At 41.7% G+C, this 19,356-nt stretch overlaps 5 protein-coding genes across 6 annotated transcripts in view; 3 read left to right on the forward strand and 2 right to left on the reverse strand.

Moving 5' to 3' along the window:
- trim46a (tripartite motif containing 46a) overlaps positions 1-2,869 on the reverse strand; it is a 10,668-nt gene extending 7,799 nt beyond the window's left edge. Inside the window, exons 1-3 of the mRNA XM_072461212.1 lie at positions 2,662-2,869; positions 1,604-1,862; positions 828-975 (exon numbers count right to left, since the gene is read on the reverse strand). Of these exons, the coding sequence (XP_072317313.1) occupies positions 828-975; positions 1,604-1,862; positions 2,662-2,730 (476 nt within the window). The 5' untranslated portion in view covers positions 2,731-2,869. The remainder of the gene's footprint in view (positions 1-827; positions 976-1,603; positions 1,863-2,661) is intronic.
- rps27.2 (ribosomal protein S27, isoform 2) overlaps positions 1-19,356 on the reverse strand; it is a 319,694-nt gene that overhangs the window by 79,548 nt on the left and 220,790 nt on the right. The window lies entirely within an intron of this gene.
- Positions 3,175-4,521, forward strand: tmem107l (transmembrane protein 107 like). 2 transcript variants are annotated; one of them, XM_072460691.1, is made up of 5 exons: positions 3,175-3,474; positions 3,605-3,672; positions 3,759-3,859; positions 4,136-4,232; positions 4,406-4,515. In XM_072460691.1, the coding sequence occupies exons 1-5, from the start codon at positions 3,388-3,390 to the stop codon at positions 4,473-4,475; spliced, it is 423 nt and encodes a 140-aa protein (XP_072316792.1). In that variant the 5' UTR covers positions 3,175-3,387; the 3' UTR covers positions 4,476-4,515. The 2 variants fall into 2 exon arrangements, with proteins under 2 accessions (XP_072316792.1, XP_072316791.1); XM_072460690.1 differs by lacking the exon at positions 4,136-4,232 and adding an exon at positions 3,970-4,066 and having other exon boundaries at positions 3,177-3,474; positions 4,406-4,521.
- Positions 5,423-9,473, forward strand: krtcap2 (keratinocyte associated protein 2). The gene is made up of 5 exons (XM_072460470.1): positions 5,423-5,511; positions 6,626-6,780; positions 7,875-7,938; positions 8,014-8,080; positions 9,212-9,473. Exons 1-5 carry the CDS (start codon positions 5,508-5,510, stop codon positions 9,330-9,332), a joined length of 411 nt encoding a protein of 136 aa, XP_072316571.1. The 5' UTR covers positions 5,423-5,507; the 3' UTR covers positions 9,333-9,473.
- s100a10b (S100 calcium binding protein A10b) lies at positions 12,749-18,679 on the forward strand. Its single transcript, XM_072461502.1, has 6 exons — positions 12,749-12,851; positions 13,386-13,537; positions 13,606-13,760; positions 16,269-16,360; positions 18,228-18,379; positions 18,450-18,679. The coding sequence occupies exons 2-6, from the start codon at positions 13,391-13,393 to the stop codon at positions 18,606-18,608; spliced, it is 705 nt and encodes a 234-aa protein (XP_072317603.1). The 5' UTR covers positions 12,749-12,851; positions 13,386-13,390; the 3' UTR covers positions 18,609-18,679.

Raw genomic sequence — 19,356 nt, forward strand, 5'->3', positions numbered from 1 at the left:
AAGACCTCTACCCACAGCAAACTGGGCTCATCAAAGTTTGTCTTGCTTTACTTTCCACAGCTATGACTTCAACTGTTCACTGCCTGACCTGAATACTTCAGCAGCAGCTGCCCTTTTACACTGTCCTGAGCAGTAAAACATCACATTTGTGTGACCCGTCCAATAAATCCCGGCCTGAGGGCAACAGCTGCACAACAAACCTGCAGACATAACACTCGTCCTATTTCTCTGTGGATTTGTTTTACTGTTGTGGACGTGGGACAGAAGACAATCTTTAAACATTAGGACTCTGAGCAGACCTCTGCCGCTCCACCAGAATGAACCACACCAACTTCTGTCTATTATCTATTATTCCTTACTTTACTTAATTACCCTCTTCACTGTTAAATGTTATTAAAAGTATGTCAAATACATACTGTAGATTGTACATGTAGTCACCCAAAAAATACTATCATTAGCGTTGTGTATTCTCTGCTCTGGTGAAATCATTTTGTAACATTATGTACAGAGATAAGTCTGTAAATCACGTTTGTTTGTTTGTTTGTTTGTTTGTTTGCTGTTGGTGAAGTGTGGATGGAGGTTTGTCCTGGTGGAGCGTCTCCTTTCCTTATACAGACAGTGGTTCTTAATCTCTCCCTCTTTCTCTCTGACAAATGGGTTCACAATAAGTCACCGTCCAACAAATGACTTCCCTTCTCTTCAGCAGGAACATATTGACTGGGCTTCACTTTCCTCCCTCACCGCTCGCTGCTCACTAATTACATTCTTCGAGGCTGTAGTTCTTGCAGTGCGTCGAAATGTTGAATTTGAACGTATACCAGTTTTACCTTTGCACAATGCGTTCTAGAGTGAGGTTGCGCAGGCACTCGGTCAGACCTCGCTCGCCCAGCTCCACGTCCTGCTGACAGGAGGGGCACGGGAACAGCATGGGGGGCGCAGCGTCTTTCCTCCGACGCCCTGGATACGTCCCACACACTTGGACCGGGACACGAGACAGAGATGAGGGAGGGAAAGAGGAGAGGCATGAGTGCTCTCCTCCACACATACACTAGACTCGTGCTGCTGTATTCATGTCATCTACTGCAGCGGGGCAAAGAGTACTGACGCACCACGGCAGCTTTTACTTTCTTGTGGCTCGGTCGCTTTCTTTTTTCCTTAAATAAGTCATGAGTTTGATGCATGAGCTCCCGTTCACCTCTTGTCAGACTCAATCACCACACTGCAAACGTAGAGTATGACAAACTAGGGTCGTCAACTCAAAAGTGTCCATTCCCAGACACTATCAATAATAGATAATCAATTGAATATAGAAAATAACTCACAAAAACAGGAAGAAATTGAACCTTTCCTGAATAGTCTTGATTTAGTGGAAGTTCATGACAACATTAAAGAAAGTATTATTATTTTGTGTTGAAAATGTCTGTTTATTGTCTAAATAAAGTGGCATCTCTCTTGTTTTATCTTGGTAAATGTCTCATATTCAAGGGCCTTTCACGATCCAAACAACTCATAGATGAATTGAAAGAATAATCAGACTAAATCGATGACCAGAATCATCCTTAGCTGCAGCCGTACTACATGTTGTACATAATGGTGGACCCACCTGTTCTGAGGATGTGCTCCAGGCGGTCTGGCGTCCTGGGGGGAGGTCTGCGCGCCTGTCGGGGGGAGCGAGTGTTGGGCGTGGAGGCGGGAGACAGCGGCTCAGGAGGCAGATCCGGGGAAGGGTAACCTCTCTGTACCAGGACCTCGGCGGCGCAGAGGAGACACACGCTGTGCTGGCACGGCAGGAGGATGGGCTGCTTGACGATCCCGTCGCACACGGGACAGTGCAGCTCCTTCTCCATGCTCCTCATGCTCGACTGCAAAAAAACAATACAGAGTTGGGCCTGTCATAGTAACAAATGAGACGTCACGATAAACAGTTGTATTGAAACGACTTAAAGCTACTGACACGACGATGCCAAGGCAGGAGAATCCCAGAAAAACCCTTTTAAATGAAGAATATCATAAACAAACATGAGCTGCAATCATATATAGTTAGTTAATTATCATGAATGAGTTGTAGATGTAAATATTTGATCCTCCTCAGTTCAAATGTTTCCCGTTAATGCACATAAAAAGCCATAAAACATATAATGCCAGCTTTGATTTATTGAACAAGGATTTATATATTTGAATATGATTTATTGCCCGGTTATGACTGTTATACGGACCACGCTCAATCACGTAGCTATTACTTTTGTTAAGATATTAAATAATACTGTATAGTCAGCACACAAGATAAAAAGGTGGTCAAGGGGGTTGATTTAAATGGGCCTTGCGTTTGCATTGAAGCTGCTGAGGCCTGGTCCAGCGTCACAGCCCTGTATCCCGTCTCTATGACAACCTGCATCAGCACCAGTCTGGCACTAAACGCTTAAAAAACGGGCACATTATTGACAAGGTGTAGATTATTTTACTGCTCGCTCATAAAAGCTCGATGTCTTTTATCTTTGAGCCCATTTCTGGAGTTCCTGGCGTGTTGCTTGTGGCATCAGCCCCTGAAGCTTCTGTAAACCACCCGAGCAGCCGAAGTCACGTTTAAAACAGATGTATATCTAAACAGCTGTATTTACGTCTAATGTGTGAACAGAAACAATGATGCATGCAAATACAAACCAGCGCGTCCATGATAGACGTGAACGCCTGTAACTCTGCCTCGGCCATGCTTCGGTCCTGGCGGCTCATTTCTCCTCACGCTGATGTTTCTGGGCAGTAAATAATCCCTCGGACATGAACTGAGCTTCTTCAGACTCACTCTCAATAAGAAAAGCCGGTCCAAGACCAAAGGATCGAAGCGCTCGGTTTCCGAGTGCTTTTGGCACCTTCGGCACAAACGCAAAGCTGAACCATTTATGCATAAAGCACTGATGGAGGCGGGGAAATGAAATATTATCAACTCTATAACCTTATAATACTTCACTTTGAGTGGATAAAATATTATTTAAAATATGATTAGAGTGTGTCCAAAGGAGAACGTGTTTAAAATAAAGGCAAAATGTAAATTACATGTGTAAATGATATTTCTGTCTCAATCCCACGTTTTGCCACTAGATGGCAGTATGTGTGGTCCGTCCGTTTATCTGTCCGTGTCCGGAAAGAAAATTTACATTTGTTTCAAAACGGTCGGATATGAGTGAGACACAATTCTCGCGGTTGTTGTAGCAACGGGGACGCGTCCTCGCGTTCTTATGTTGATTTTGACGATTAAAACTCAGATTGACTCAATTTAACGCAACATTATTAACCCAAGTAAGCATCAGTCTTTTGATCTCGGTTTGTCTTTGATCCGATTTGCTGTTTGCACGATCCAGAAAGGTTCTTCAGAAGTATAAAGATTATAAGATGTCTGCTGTTAGCAGCCTGGTTCCTGCTCGTTTCCTCACCATTATAGCTCACCTGGTCATCGTCATCACCATCTTTTGGTCGAGGGTAAGTCATGTCTTCAAATTCAACAACAACTATTTAACCATTTAAGATTATTTTGTTACTGATAAACGTTTGTGTGCAACATTGTCATTGATACTGATATTCACTGTCTTCTGTCTTGTACTATTTACAGGAAAATAATGTAAAGGCATGTCTGCCTTTGGAGTACACACAAGAACAATATGACGAGGAGGACAAAAGGTAAGAACATATGCAGATACATAAATCTGAGTGAAGTCAGGCCACATAAACGCACCATAAACGTTTCCATGACTCTGCTTTTGCAGGTTGGTGGTGGGACTGGCCATCACCCTCGGCCTGTTTGCCATAGAATTGGCTGGTTTCTTCTCAGGAGTTTCCATGTTCAACAACAGCCAAGGACTCTTGTGTATCCTTATTATCCCACACTTTAAGTTAAACTGTTTATTACAACGAGTAATGTGAAAAGCTTTATTTCCATGACTCTGATCCTCCTGCTGTGACTTGTTTACATCATAGCGATTGGAGTTCATGCCAGTGCCTCGGTAGCTCTTCTTTTCTATCTGTTTGAGCAGTGGGATTGTAGCATCTACTGGTGGATTCTTGCCATTTGCAGGTTGGTAAATAGTGTAAACTGAGTATGTTTCCTACAGTTGTTATTTTTCCTGACAAACCTCTGAACCAGCCCTGGCTGTGCACTGCAGTGCCTCCGTCTCCCTGTCATTTTTTGTTTTTGAAAAGTGGGAGTGCTGGAATTACTGGGTTATATTTGCCTGCTGCAGGTGTGTGTTCAAGTGTTGATTTCTGTTATTATAGAATTTAAATGTCAAATACTACATTCATTTTACACTATTTGGTTTGATTAAATGAAGAAGAGTCAATACTTCTGGCAGACAAGGAAATTGATTTAATGTGTGAAATTTTAACTTATTTTTTCTGTCTGTTTTTCTCCCAGTGTTCTTCCAGCCTGTGTGGAGATCGCATTGTTTATCGCTGTGTTTGGGTTCAAGAAAAAGGTTTCGTAGTTACATGGAAAATGTGCCAAAAATAGTTTTAATAGTAGGGCATATTGGCTGTCAATATTATTTTCTACAAATGTAAGTTTTGATATGTTTTTTACTCACACTTGTTTTATTTTGTAAAAGAAATAAAGAATACCTCTATAGTATGTTTTTTCTTTTTTGACTCATAAGTAGTAGGACCAATCCTCTAAAAAAATTAGAACACACTAAAAGCACACACTCTACACACAACATCAATCCCAGTTTCCACAATAAGACAGAGACATTATTATTATTTTATTTGGCAAGGACAGTGCATGTTCATGGGCCAGTTTTCATCCATTGTCCCACATTCACTGTCACAAACACCTTATCTTACATACACATACTTGGACACTGGAGACAAGGGTGGGGAATGGTGGGGAATTGTCTTGCCCAAGGACACAACGACAGTATGATCTACTGACCCCCTGAGCAACCTGGCATTTCAGCTGTCTCCCACCCATGCACTAACCTGGCCCATCCCTGCTGAAAGTTAGAAAGAAGATGTTAAAAACACAAAGGTTAATTCATGTTATGCTCGAATGTCTGATTGTCCAAAAGCCGCTGTTTTACACCTCTACTAAAAGTATGAAAGGGTGTCACGTTCTTCAGTTCTGTAGGATCAGATTCCAAGAGTGTTTGACAGTAATATGCAATGTACTACACAGTACAATGTGTAGTACAATGTACTGTGCTTACTGTGCGTACTTGTACAATTTAGATTATTCAATTGTTAAGTGTAAGTGATATTCACAAAAACACAAAAACAGTGCCACCAAAAAAGGCATTTATTGTTGTTTTTTGACTGTCTTATGAATATTACTTTGTATTGACTGTGTTCTGGCTGTTGATTGGTTGCCGCAGCGTGGCCCCGCTTTCTGGTCCGTCTCCTCTTGTGCTCCGTGCTGCTGCTGGTTTCTGGCTAAGTTTAGTTCCTGAAGCCGGTGGTGAAGTCTTTAGCTGGCTAAAATAACTTAATCTCATACATCTTCCCGTCTAATTCTGTGCATAAACATGGGTAAGTAGTACATCTAATATTTTGCCTGTAAACTGGGCTAAATTTGCTAAATATATATGTTTGACGTGTCTCTCCTGTGATGTTCGGTTGGTCTCGAATGAATTTCGACTTATGCTCGCACAACAAATCTCATTAATTTAGATTAAAACTTACTTTTTCGTAGCTGATGTGTGATTTGAATTGATTGAATTTCGTTGTAATATTGCTTTGCTTGGTGTGGTCGGCCTCTGGTAAAACTGTCGGAGTTGTTCCTGTGCGGACACTGACGTGGCCTTGTTCAGGCTCTCAAACCCATGGATCTGCAGTATTATAATACCAGACCAGATCTGAATGTATAATATACATTATAATATTCAAAGCTCAGATGCGGAACATAAATGAGTTTTGCTGTGCTGCTTGATGTATTCAATGTTTTGTTTCTGTGCCTGGGCTTCATGTGACAACAGACCTCCAGCAACTGCATAGTGTGTGTTTGTGGTTGCATTATTAAACCTGGATATTTGGCTCTGTAACTAATGATCATATTCATAATTTCTGACATTTTCTTATTAATGAATAATAAAAAATACTAAATTAGGGCTGCAACTAATGATTATTTTAATAGTCAACTAGTAAAATAGTGCATTGAGACTTTAAACATTTTTTTTAAAATTCTTAATCTTTTTGACATTTTGATATAATAATTCCACTGTATTTGCTATAAAGTCTTCAAGGCCTGTATTTTAGAGTGTGGATAGTCCAGATAACCATAACGATCATCAAAATGCAAAAACAATCATTTTAACAGTCGACTAGTCACGATTATTCCGATTAATTATTGGAGCCCTGTACAACAATGTCTAAGGCTGCAGAATATATCGCAAAAGTATCAATATCGCAATCACCCCAAGGTCCTCCATCTGACAGAAATGTGCTGTTTTTAAGATTGTCTTCATCCCTCCCCTTATTAGCCTTGACTTAGTCTTGGTTTTGTCTATCTGAAGTTTTAATATAACTGAAATGATTGTGTCAAAAAGCATATTCAGATATAGCATTAATATCAATATTGACACATGAGAGGAACATGATCACACTGGCTCTAACCCACGCCGTGTCTCCGTCTCTTCCTGTGCAGCTGCGAACACAAGCACGTCTCTGGTGCTGTCCAGTTTGCTGTCGGTGCTGGTGTTCGCCGGGATGCAGATGTTCAGCAAACAGCTGGGCTCCACCGAGTGGCTCACCATTCTGGGAGGGTTCCTGGGCTCGGTCCTCTTCATCTGCTCCCTCACTGTATCCTTGTCTTCTCACGCGGTCTCACACGGTCCCACACAGACTCACACGGTCTCACACGGACTCACACAGACTCACACGGTCCCACACGGACTCGCACGGTCTCAGACGGACTCACACGGACTCACACGGACTCACACGGTCCACACGGTCCCACACGGACTCACACGGACTCACACGGTCTCACACGGTCTCACACGGACTCACACGGACTCACACGGACTCACACGGTCCCACACGGTCCCACACGGTCCCACACGGTCCCACACGGACTCACACGGTCCCACACGGTCCCACACGGACTCACACGGACTCACACGGTCTCACACGGACTCACACGGTCCCACACGGTCCCACACGGACTCACACGGTCCCACACGGACTCACACGGACTCACACGGTCTCACACGGACTCACACGGTCCCACACGGTCCCACACGGACTCACACGGACTCACACGGTCCCACACGGTCCCACACGGTCCCACACGGACTCACACGGACTCACACGGACTCACACGGTCCCACACGGTCCCACACGGTCCCACACGGTCCCACACGGTCCCACACGGTCCCACACGGTCCCACACAATCACTTAGATCTCTCATTTGTATTAGATTGTCAGAAGATTATTTCATTAGTTGATCCGAAAATGTGTTTTGTAATGTATTAGTTGAGGTTTAAGTATCAGGCAAAAGTGTGTAGAATTTCACACAAACTTTCACACAAACCTTTCTTCTTTTTTCTTTCTTTCACCATCTCACGACAGTATTGATATTTTGTCATTCCAAAAAAGTAAATCCAAATATAAAGTTCCTTTCTTATTTGACTGCTTATGTCAAAATTATCTAAGTCTATCAATCACAAAGTTTGATTTCATAAAGCTGGTCACCCACTAGCAATGACGGGTAATGCGTAAGACAATTGGAATTAAATAATTAAGTGTCCATAATTCAGAATAATTGTAAAACATGTGATATTGTAATGAGTAACATCCAGTACTTGTCTGCTGTGTACTGAAATGTCCTGACAAATGGAACACAATGGAAGGTCTTGATGTCGACGTGAGTTTTTTTCCTCAGCGTTATTACCAGGCATTTAATAACCTCGAAAGTCTCATCTTTGGAAAGGGATTTCAAGCCAAAATCTTCCCCGAGAGTAAGAAATACACATTAAATCCGACTGATGAACGTCTGTGCGGTTGGTCACGTCCTGTGTTTTTCCTCCTTGTAGTTTTGCTGTGTCTGTGCCTCTCGCTGTTTGCCTCTGGTCTGGTTCACCGTGTGTGCGTCACTACTTGGTAAGTTTATTCATTTTAAAATGTTTATTTCATTACAAAAAATGCACTGACGGGCAGTTATAGACCAATGCATGCTGAGTTGTGGATTGCTGATTTGCTGCCAGGTTGCAGTATTGCAGTCCAGAATATTGCTCAAATAATAATGATGAGGATGATGATAAAGTAAAAAAAATAATATTAATAATAATATTTTTTTTAAAGCAAATCAAGGACAATTTTTTTCTGTATTTCCTCCACAAACGACAAAGAATAAAACGTGCTCTGAAATGCTAGGGATTATTTTATAAATTTGTCAGTCTTTTTATCAATTCTCCTGGACGCGTTTTAAAATGTGAACGTTGAACAAAATACAATTATTAAAACAAAAATAAGTGGAATTATTGCCAGAAATATCGCAATTGGATATTTTTCCCAAATCGTGCAGCCCAAAGTAGAAGTACAAAGTAGTGATGGGCGATACCAGTTCTGTTTCAATCCAACAAGAAGTAAATACTGTGGCAAGTGTCACGATATCGATCACGATATCGATCAGTACATTTTGTATTAAAAGGCAATGAAACTCATCAATTATAAAAACGTATAAAGAATATAATTATCTTTGCTCTACACCAGTTTGAACTGATCTAAAAATTTAACAAAAAATATACATGGTGTAGTTAAAAACAATTGTTAAAAATGTTTTAGTACTGTATTTTCCACACTATAAGGTGCACTGGGTTATAAGGAATGGTCTATTTTCGATCATGTTTCATCGCACCAGACTATATAAGGCGCATTAAGCGAATCAAAACAGTCATTCAGCTGAACTTTATTAATGCAGCAAGGTATCCATTAATCCATAAATAAGGTGCACTGGATTATAAGGCGCATTATGTTGGTTTTTGAGACTATTAAAAGCTTTTTAGTGCGCCTTAAAGTCCGGAAAATACGGTATTCGTACGGTATCAATATTTGGTATCAATCTGCCCATGTCTAATGCAAATTAGCAGTAAATTACTCAAGTAGGTGTAAAAAAAAGTCTTTGGGGAAACTAGTACTCGAGTCACATGAAAACATAAAACCATTTGAAGATAAAACATTGTAAAAATGTGTAACAAACGTTTAACTGGCGTCTTGAATTCCTCTTTCCAGCCTGATCTTCTCCCTGTTCGCCTTGTACTACATCAACAAAGTGTCTGCTGCCCTGTATCAAGCCGCCGCCCCCGCAGTGGCCCCGGCTAAAGCTGCCAGCAAGAGCAAGAGGAAGAACTGACCGGCCGCATTTAGCTTTTGTCACGCTGTCGCCGTATTTTCCACGTTCGCCGCGGTGTCGAGCGTCGATTATGAGCGGCGCGCTGTCCACATTCCGTCTGCGATCTGTAAAATGCACCAATCTGGTTTCAAACGACTGCGTGAACGTGTGTTTTGGCCAATATTTTTTCATTTGTTTTTTTTAAATAAACATGAGGAAACGTGTTCTTTGCGTCTGTCGCTTCACTCATCTCTCGGCAGGTTGTTAGTTTAGTGAGGCGCGGTCACATTGCTGGATAGTGATAACACATCATTTGCTATCTTTTGCGCTCTGTGCTGGAGTGAAAGGTTTTCTGTTGCTTTTGCTTTTTAAAGTGCAAATGACACGTTTGATTACACATTTCAGCAAAACGTAATAAACATGATCATACTTTGGATTTGAGATTTATAGGTGTACTTCCTGGTTGGACACAAGCAGCAGATGTGAAACTGTCTAAACTGTCAGAAGAAATGTGTGAAAATGGTCTCTGTCGCACGTTGATGACATCACAGTGGGATTCTGTTCTCGGCTTGGCTCCGTTTCCTTTAAGTTTTTAGATTTTGCTTTCCAAACTGCAACTTGACTGATGTAATATAATTATTTTTTGCCAATCCACCGGTCAGAAATGATAATAAAAACATGAGAACCTGTCACATGCACTTTAAGGTTAACATTACTTAAAACAGTGCTCTCACCAGAATTTTTTAATGGTATGGTAAATATGCTTCATACGGGGCTGCATTTTCCTCAAAGGATGGTTAAATGTGCCTTCATTATTTCCAAGGTACATGCACCATAAACATACTATTACATGCTGTACAGGCCTATCCACCATCAAGGCATTTGAATATTGGCAACCCAAAACTTAATGGAATCATGGAAATTATAAACATAAAGACATTTAAATGTATTATCAGTGAGTATATAATGAATACTGGTACAGTTTTAGCTCCTGGGTGAAGGCAGTATTATAATACTGAAATAACTTAGACACATCAACTCTTCTTGGCCTTTTCATCCATGGGACAGAGGCAGCCTCATAGGATCATCAGGGTTCTGCAGATACTAAAGAGCTGAGCAGAGTGAGTGACTTTATTTGCTCTGAAAGCTTTTCCAAGTTTTTTGGCGTCCGACCATTGATCTATTATATTATCACGTCCGACTCTCGAACGCCCCCGACACGCTGCCCCATAGATCCATGCCCCCATAGATCCATGCCCCCATAGATCCATGCCCCCATAGATCCATGCCCCCATAGATCCATGCCCCCATAGATCCATGCCCCCATAGATCCATGCCCCCATAGATCCATGCCCCTATAGATCCATGCCCCTATAGATCCATGCCCCCATAGATCCATGCCCCCATAGATCCATGCCCCCATAGATCCATGCCCCCATAGATCCATGCCCCCTATAGATCCATGCCACCATAGATCCATGCCCCTATAGATCCATGCCCCCAAAGATCCATGCCCCCATAGATCCATGCCTATAGATCCATGCCCCCATAGATCCATGCCCCCATAGATCCATGCCCCTATAGATCCATGCCCCTATAGATCCATGCCACCATAGATCCATGCCACCATAGATCCATGCCCCCATAGATCCATGCCCCCTATAGATCCATGCCACCATAGATCCATGCCCCCATAGATCCATGCCCCCTATAGATCCATGCCACCATAGATCCATGCCCCCATAGATCCATGCCCCCTATAGATCCATGCCACCATAGATCCATGCCCCCTATAGATCCATGTCACCGATAGATCCGTGCCCCCATAGATCCATGCCCCCATAGATCCATGCCACCATAGATCCATGCCTATAGATCCATGCCCCCATAGATCCATGCCCCCATAGATCCATGCCCCCATAGATCCATGCCACCATAGATCCATGCCTATAGATCCATGCCCCCATAGATCCATGCCCCCATAGATCCATGCCCCCATAGATCCATGCCACCATAGATCCATGCCCCTATAGATCCATGCCCCCTATAGATCCATGCCACCATAGATCCATGCCTATAGATCCATGCCACCATAGATCCATGCCTATAGATCCATGCGCCCATAGATCCATGCCACCATAGATCCATGCCTATAGATCCATGCCCCCTATAGATCCATGCCCCCTATAGATCCATGCCACCATAGATCCATGCCTATAGATCCATGCCCCCATAGATCCATGCCCCCATAGATCCATGCCCCCTATAGATCCATGCCACCATAGATCCATGCCCCCATAGAGCCATGCCACCATAGATCCATGCCCCCATAGATCCATGCCCCCTATAGATCCATGCCCCCTATAGATCCATGCCCCCATAGATCCATGCCACCATAGATCCATGCCCCCATAGATCCATGCCACCATAGATCCATGCCCCCATAGATCCATGCCCCCTATAGATCCATGCCCCCTATAGATCCATGCCCCCTATAGATCCATGCCACCATAGATCCATGCCTATAGATCCATGCCACCATAGATCCATGCCTATAGATCCATGCCCCCATAGATCCATGCCTATAGATCCATGCCCCTATAGATCCATTCCCCCTATAGATCCATGCCACCATAGATCCATGCCTATAGATCCATGCGCCCATAGATCCATGCCACCATAGATCCATGCCTATAGATCCATGCCCCCATAGATCCATGCCACCATAGATCCATGCCACCATAGATCCATGCCCCCATAGATCCATGCCACCATAGATCCATGCCCCCATAGATCCATGCCCCCTATAGATCCATGCCCCCATAGATCCATGCCCCCTATAGATCCATGCCTATAGATCCATGCCCCCTATAGATCCATGCACTCGACGCTCAAAACGCAGAACTCGCTCCACAAAAACGCGTCCCGCCCAAGACGCACGTCCACATAGACTTTGAATGTAAACTTTTGATTTATCATGTTAATGTACGCAGCGAGACCCCTGTTAAAATGTAAAATTAAAAGTTGAAGCGAAAGGTTGTGCTTCAAATAATGATGTTTAAAATAGATGTTAAAAGTATATGGAGACACTAGTACTTGATTATTGAGTAACAAATACAAAATGTAATTACTGTGCTGTTTTCTGCTATTTCTAAACAATAGACAGAACCATGTCTGAATGTTTGTAAGAGTATTTACTGTTTAACACTTATGTGAGTATAGTACTGTTACCGGTACTTCAAACTTTAGTCAGAAAACTACTGTGAAAAGTGCAAACTCTCAAACAAATGTAACTCGTGTTGACACTGCCTTCCCTGGTTTAGTGCTGGGATTATACCTTTTCACTACAACATATAAATGACTTCACGTGTGTATAAATGTGTTGGGAGTGTGGTATTTGCTCTCTGGCTACATCCTCCTCCCTCCCTTCCCTCTTGGCTCAGAGCCTGCTCCTCCACAGTATAAAGACTTGGATAAACTTCCACTTCTTCCCCTTCACTTCACTCTCGACTCTTCTTCTCACGTTTTCCTCAACTTTAGGTAAGTTTTCTTGACTACAGAACGTGTCCGTGTTACATTTACTCATCCGATTTACTGTTACATTGCTTTACTTTGATTTTTTTCAACGATCAACCGCATATTTGTAGAATTACGCACGGTTTTCCTCTTTAAGGCATATTCCAGCTGGATGCGCCCTCGCCTTATCACAGAGTGTACTTTCTGGGCTTGTTTCGCTTTCAAAACTTGATTGTAAAACTATGAGAGCACGGGAGAGTTTATGAAGAGTTTAAAACAGCCTTTTTCTGCACCTATTTTTTGATTTTTTTTAAAATAAATCCATCAACACGTTTTGGCAAGTTCATGCGCAAGAATTTACAGAACAGCCGCACCCACTGGACACGTCACCATGAATGTAGTGATGTAGTGTAACAGTAATTGAGATTTAAAAAAAAAAAGATAATAATAATACTAATAGAAGAAAATAACAATAACAATAATATAAATACATTTCAAATAATAAATAAATAAAATGACAAATATAATAATAAGGATTTTTTTTTGTTCTCTTTTTAGTAACAATGGCCGCACCCACTCCCCTGGAGAAATGCATAGAGTCTCTTATTGAGATCTTCCATCGCTACGCAGACGTGGACAAGGATGGAACCAGCTTGAGCAAAAAAGAATTCAAAACGCTTGTCGAGACAGAGCTGCCAAATTTCATGAAGGTAAGACACTGGAGCGATTGATAATTTACTTTATCAACTGCAGATATAAATGTTTTTTTTTTTTTCAGGCACAGAAAAACCCAAAACTGGTCAGCGAAATGATGAGTGACCTGGACATGAACAAAGATCAGAAGGTGGACTTTGTAGAGTTCCTTGCGCTGATCAATGGCCTTTCGATGACATGTGAAAAACTTGCCTCTATGAAAGAAAAAAAGGGAAAGAAGTAAATAATAATAATAAGTATACGAAACATCACTGACATTGGATAAATAAAACAGCAAATCATGCGAGATATGAGGTGTGATTTGTCTTTTTCCACATCTAGAATCAGGAGTGCTGAGTCAATATCTGTTGTTGATTGTGAGATGATAAAATGGAGATGGATTTGAGAGTTCTGGTGTCAAATATGTATCAGAAACAGACCAACTAAGTGAATATGAATGCCTCTGATGAAGGTCTTACTCCACGTTCGCTCGCACACAGTGGTAAAAGTTCACGTCCAGACCTGTAATTCAAACATCCCAGAATTATCATTAGGTGTTTTTTTTAGGTCAGATTAAAAGGTAATTGTCTTTAAATAATTGTATCAGAGTAGCTACTTTCAAATGTCAACGTAGTCAGTGAAATAGATGAATAAACAGTTAATCTCTCCTGGTTCAAACATCTTTTCAAACAATTTTGATTAAATTTCTGTACTTTATTTATTTAATTTATGCCAATGATTATGCTTTTTATCTCAGTCCCGTTCACCTTTCCTCCAGCGTAAGTGTAGATCAGGCCTATACATCACCATCTGCTCCAAAATGTAGTGAAGTAAAAGGATTTTACTTTTTTACTTTCTACTACTGACCAAACCGAGTACAGGATTATGGCACATACGTTGCGTGTATTAAATCCTTGAGCATTTTGCCGGTGGTGCAGTGGTTAGGGGCGTTGCTCATGTGTGGTTTCTGCAGCATCTGAGCTTAACTCCAGCTCTGGACCATTTGCTGAATGTCTTTCCCCCATCTCTCTCTCTTGCGCTCTCTCTCTCTCTCTCCCCCTTTCACCCTACTGTCCTGTCAGATGAAGCCTTCGAGCCTGAAACAATCTTAAAAAGCTAAAAAATAAAGAGTATCATTATCTTTGCTCTACCCCAGTTTGAACTGATCCAAAATCAAACAAAAATATAAATGGTGTAGTTTAAAAAAAAGTTCAAAACTTTCCGCACTATAAGGCGCTCTTGATTATAAGGCGCACTGTCAATGAATGGTCTATTTTCTATAAGGCGCATTAAGCAAAACAAAACAGTCAGAGAAGTCAGTCAGTTGAACTTTATTAATGCAGCATGTGCGGAAAGTGGCCGGCTTTTCTTCATAATATTTTGGCAGTTGCTGCAAGATATTTATTAATCCATAAATAAGGCGCACTGTCGTTTTTTGAGACAAAGACTTTTTAGTGCGCCTTATAGTCCGGAAAATACGGTATTAGTACAATATCAATATTTGGTATCGATCTGCCCATGTCTAATGCAAAGTAGCGTTAAATTACTCAAGTAGGTGTAAAAAAAAGTCTTTGGGGAAACTACTACTCGAGTCGCATGAAAACATAAAACCCTTCGCCTTGTACTACATCAACAAAGTGTCTGCTGCCCTGTATCAAGCCGCCGCCCCCGCAGTGGCCCCGGCTAAAGCTGCCAGCAAGAGCAAGAGGAAGAACTGATCAGCCGCATTTAGCTTTTGTCACGCCGTCGCCGTATTTTCCACGTTCGCCGCGGTGTCGAGCGTCGATTATGAGCGGCGCGCTGTCCACATTCCGTCTGCGATCTGTAAAGGCAAGGCAAATTTATTTGTAGAGCACATTTTATACACAAGGCAATTCAAAGTGCTTCACACAACAGGAAATAAATGCATTAAAATCACAAAGAGATTACATAAATTACAAAACAGTTTAACACATGAAAGAGAAGAGTGCAAAAAGTCATATGCACAGCCAAACAAGACAGTTTTTAGCTTAGATTTGAACATTGTCAGAGTAGAAGCCTGTCTCACATCTTCAGGAAGACTGTTCCAGATTTTTTTCCAGCTGCATAAAACTGAAACGCAGATTCCCCATGTTTAGTCCTGACTCTGGGCACCAGCAGGAGGTGCTAGGCCATGGAGAGACTCGAACACAAGCAGAGCTGCTTTAAAGTCTATTCTCTGAGCCACAGGGGCCAGTGCAGAGACCTGAGAACAGGATTAATGTGATGGTACTTCCTGGTTGCAGGCTGAGACAAATGCATGGATAAGTCTCTCCAAATCTGGTATGGACACTATATTTGTGATTTTGGCAATGTTTTTTAGATGGCAAAAAGCTGCTGATGTTATTGATTTGATGTGGCTGTTAAAGTTCAAGACTGAGTCCTTTATTACCCCCAGATTTCTAACTTGGTTTGTAGGTTTTAGAGCGAGTCTCTGGAGGTGACGCTAACACTTTCTGTGGACCAAAGACGATTATTTCAGGCTTATCTTAGTTCAGCTGGAGGAAGTTGTTGGTGTAGCAGGCAGCTTGTGCAAGAGTTGATAAGTGTTGCTATAACTCTTGATCTTGCTATATTGGGCGTGAGTGGAGCCATCTTAAGGCCTGATTTGATCAGACATTCAAGATGGCTGGTAAGGCCCCTGGGTGAGGATGAAGATGAGAAGGAGAATGAGGAATCTTCAGTGGGAGTAGATGTTGTAGGGAGGACCCAGGGCTGCTCTGATGGCAGGGGAGATGCCAGGGATACTGTCGGGCCTGTCACAGATGGGTTCAAGGCCTTTGATGAGGACCCTATGGTGAATTACTCCTGCGCTGGCCGCGGTGAAGATTGTTGTGGTGCTGTTGCTGATGAGTCCTTTGGTGGAGGCTGTGGTTGTGGTGCTGTTGATGCTGAAACATTGGCTCGGTCTCTGGCTTATGGAGCAGGACTTCTCTCATTCCTCTCTTCTCTAACTATCTGCTCAGGACCCTGTCCAGGCCCAGTCCAATGCCTCAGAGCGTGGAGCAGGTTCTGTCAGCACCCTCACTCCACCTCTGCATGGGTGGGGGCCATTTCTTTTAAACAAGTCCTCTTGTTTCCAGAATAGATAGAATTTCTCAATGTAGTGTAGTCCTCTAGGGGTACACTCTTTGGACAGCCATGTGTTCAGCTGAAGAAGCCGGCTAAACTTGTTTATCTTCCTGTTGATGTTTGGAAGAGGTCCACTTATGAATGTTTTGATTTCCATTTCATCAAGCACGTAGAATAACTTCAAGAAGTCGCTTTTCAAAACTTCAGTCTGTTCTCACCGTATATCCACTGCATGTCGCTGGCTCGTCAGATATGTTGTTAAAACTGTTCTTGAAATCCTTGGTTTATTTAAAAAAGTCATAACCCAAAAAATGTTCGGAAGACACAAATTGATTAAAAAGCAAACTAAATGAGGAAAGTAGTGATAGCAAGCTGGAGCTAGCAAGAAAGCGTCTGCACTCTTCGGAAGCAGAGTGCAGATGCTTCAGGAACGCACTGATCTGGCTTCAAACGACTGCACGGACGTGTGTTTTGGCCTTCTTTTTTCTTTTTTTTTAAACAAACATGAGGAAACGTGTTCTTTGCGTCTGTCGCTTCACTCATCTCTCGGCAGGTTGTTAGTTTAGTGAGGCGCGGTCACATTGCTGGATAGTGATAACACATCATTTGCTATCTTTGCGCTCTGTGCTGGAGTGAAAGGTTTTCTGTTGCTTTTGCTTTTTAAAGTGCAAATGACACGTTTGATTACACATTTCAGCAAAACGTAATAAACATGATCATACTTTGGATTTGAGATTTATAAGTGTACTTCCTGGTTGGACACAAGCAGCAGATGTGAAACTGTCAGAAGAAATGTGTAAAAATGGTCTCTGTCACACGTTGATGACATCACAGTGGGATTCTGTTCTCGGCTTGGCTCCGTTTCCTTTTAGTTTTTAGATTTTGCTTTTCAAACTGCAACTTGACCGACGTAATATACTTATATATTTTGTCATCCACCGGTCAGACTGCTCTCTTCATGACACTGCATTTCCTGGTTTAGTACTGGGATTATACCTTTTAAATACAACATATATAGAACTTTACGTGTTTACAAATACCTGTATAGGCCTTCCCTCTTGGCTCAGAGCCTGCTCCTCCACAGTATAAAGACTTGGATAAACTTCCCCTTCTTCCCCCTTCACTTCACTCTCGACTCTTCTTCTCACGTTCTCCTCAACTTTAGGTAAGTTTTCTTGAATACAGAACGTGTCCGTGTTAGTTTTACACATCCAATTTAATGTTACATTGCTTAACTTTGATTTTTTTTCAACGATCAACCGCATATTTGTAAAATTACACACAATTTCCTTTTTCAGATAGCCAGATAGCCTTCCAGCTATTGCACAGAGAGTATTTTTTATGCTTATTTCGCTTTAAAAACTTGATTGTAAAACTGTGAAAGCACGGGAGAGTTTATGAAGAGTTTTACAACAACCTTTTTTTCAGCAGTTTTTTTTTTTTTTTTTGTTAATACATCCATCAACATGTTTTGGCAAGTTCATGCACAATTCATTTGCAGAACAGCCGCACCCACTGGACACGTCACCATGAATGTAGTGTAACTGTAATTGACTGTGAAAAAAACAAAATAACAAATAATAATAGTAATAAGGCATTTTTTTGTTCTCTTTTTAGTAACAATGGCCGCACCCACTCCCCTGGAGAAATGCATAGAGTCTCTTATTGAGATCTTCCATCGCTACGCAGACGTGGACAAGGATGGAACCAGCTTGAGCAAAAAAGAATTCAAAACGCTTGTCGAGACAGAGCTGCCAAATTTCATGAAGGTAAGACACTGGAGCGATTAATAATTTACTTTATCAACTGCAGATATAAATGTTTTTTTTTTTTTTTCAGGCACAGAAAAACCCAAAACTGGTCAGCGAAATGATGAGTGACCTGGACATGAACAAAGATCAGAAGGTGGACTTTGTAGAGTTCCTTACACTGATCAATGGCCTTTCGATGACATGCGAAAAACTTGCCTCTATGAAAGAAAAAAAGGGAAAGAAGTAAATAATAATAATAAGTATACGAAACATCACTGACATTGGATAAATAAAACAGCAAATCATGCGAGATATGAGGTGTGATTTGTCTTTTTCCACATCTAGAATCAGGAGTGCTGAGTCAATATCTGTTGTTGATTGTGAGATGATAAAATGGAGATGGATTTGAGAGTTCTGGTGTCAAATATGTATCAGAAACAGACCAACTAAGTGAATATGAATGCCTCTGATGAAGGTCTTACTCCACGTTCGCTCGCACACAGTGGTAAAAGTGCACTCAGGACTGGTCACGTGCAGACCTGTAATTCAAACATCCCAGAATTATCATTAGGTGTTTTTTTTAGGTCAGATTAAAAGGTAATTGTCTTTAAATAATTGTATCAGAGTAGCTACTTTCAAATGTCAACGTAGATGAATAAACAGTTAATCTCTCCTGGTTCAAACATCTTTTCAAACAATTTTGATTAAATTTCTGTACTTTATTTATTTAATTTATGCCAATGATTATGCTTTTTATCTCAGTCCCGTTCACCTTTCCTCCAGCGTAAGTGTAAATCAGGCCTATACATCACCATCTGCTCCAAAATGTAGTGAAGTAAAAGGATTTTACTTTTTCACTTTCTACTACTGACCAAACCGAGTACAGGATTATGGCACATACGTTGCGTGTATTAAATCCTTGAGCGTTTTGCCGGTGGTGCAGTGGTTAAGGCCGTTGCACGTTGTGTGGTTTCTGCAGCATCTGAGTTTAACTC

Source organism: Eucyclogobius newberryi, unplaced genomic scaffold (assembly GCF_026437365.1).
Source record: "Eucyclogobius newberryi isolate DKJ021-1_F unplaced genomic scaffold, fEucNew1.0.hap1 SCAF_3, whole genome shotgun sequence".
NCBI lineage: Eukaryota > Metazoa > Chordata > Actinopteri > Gobiiformes > Gobiidae > Eucyclogobius > Eucyclogobius newberryi.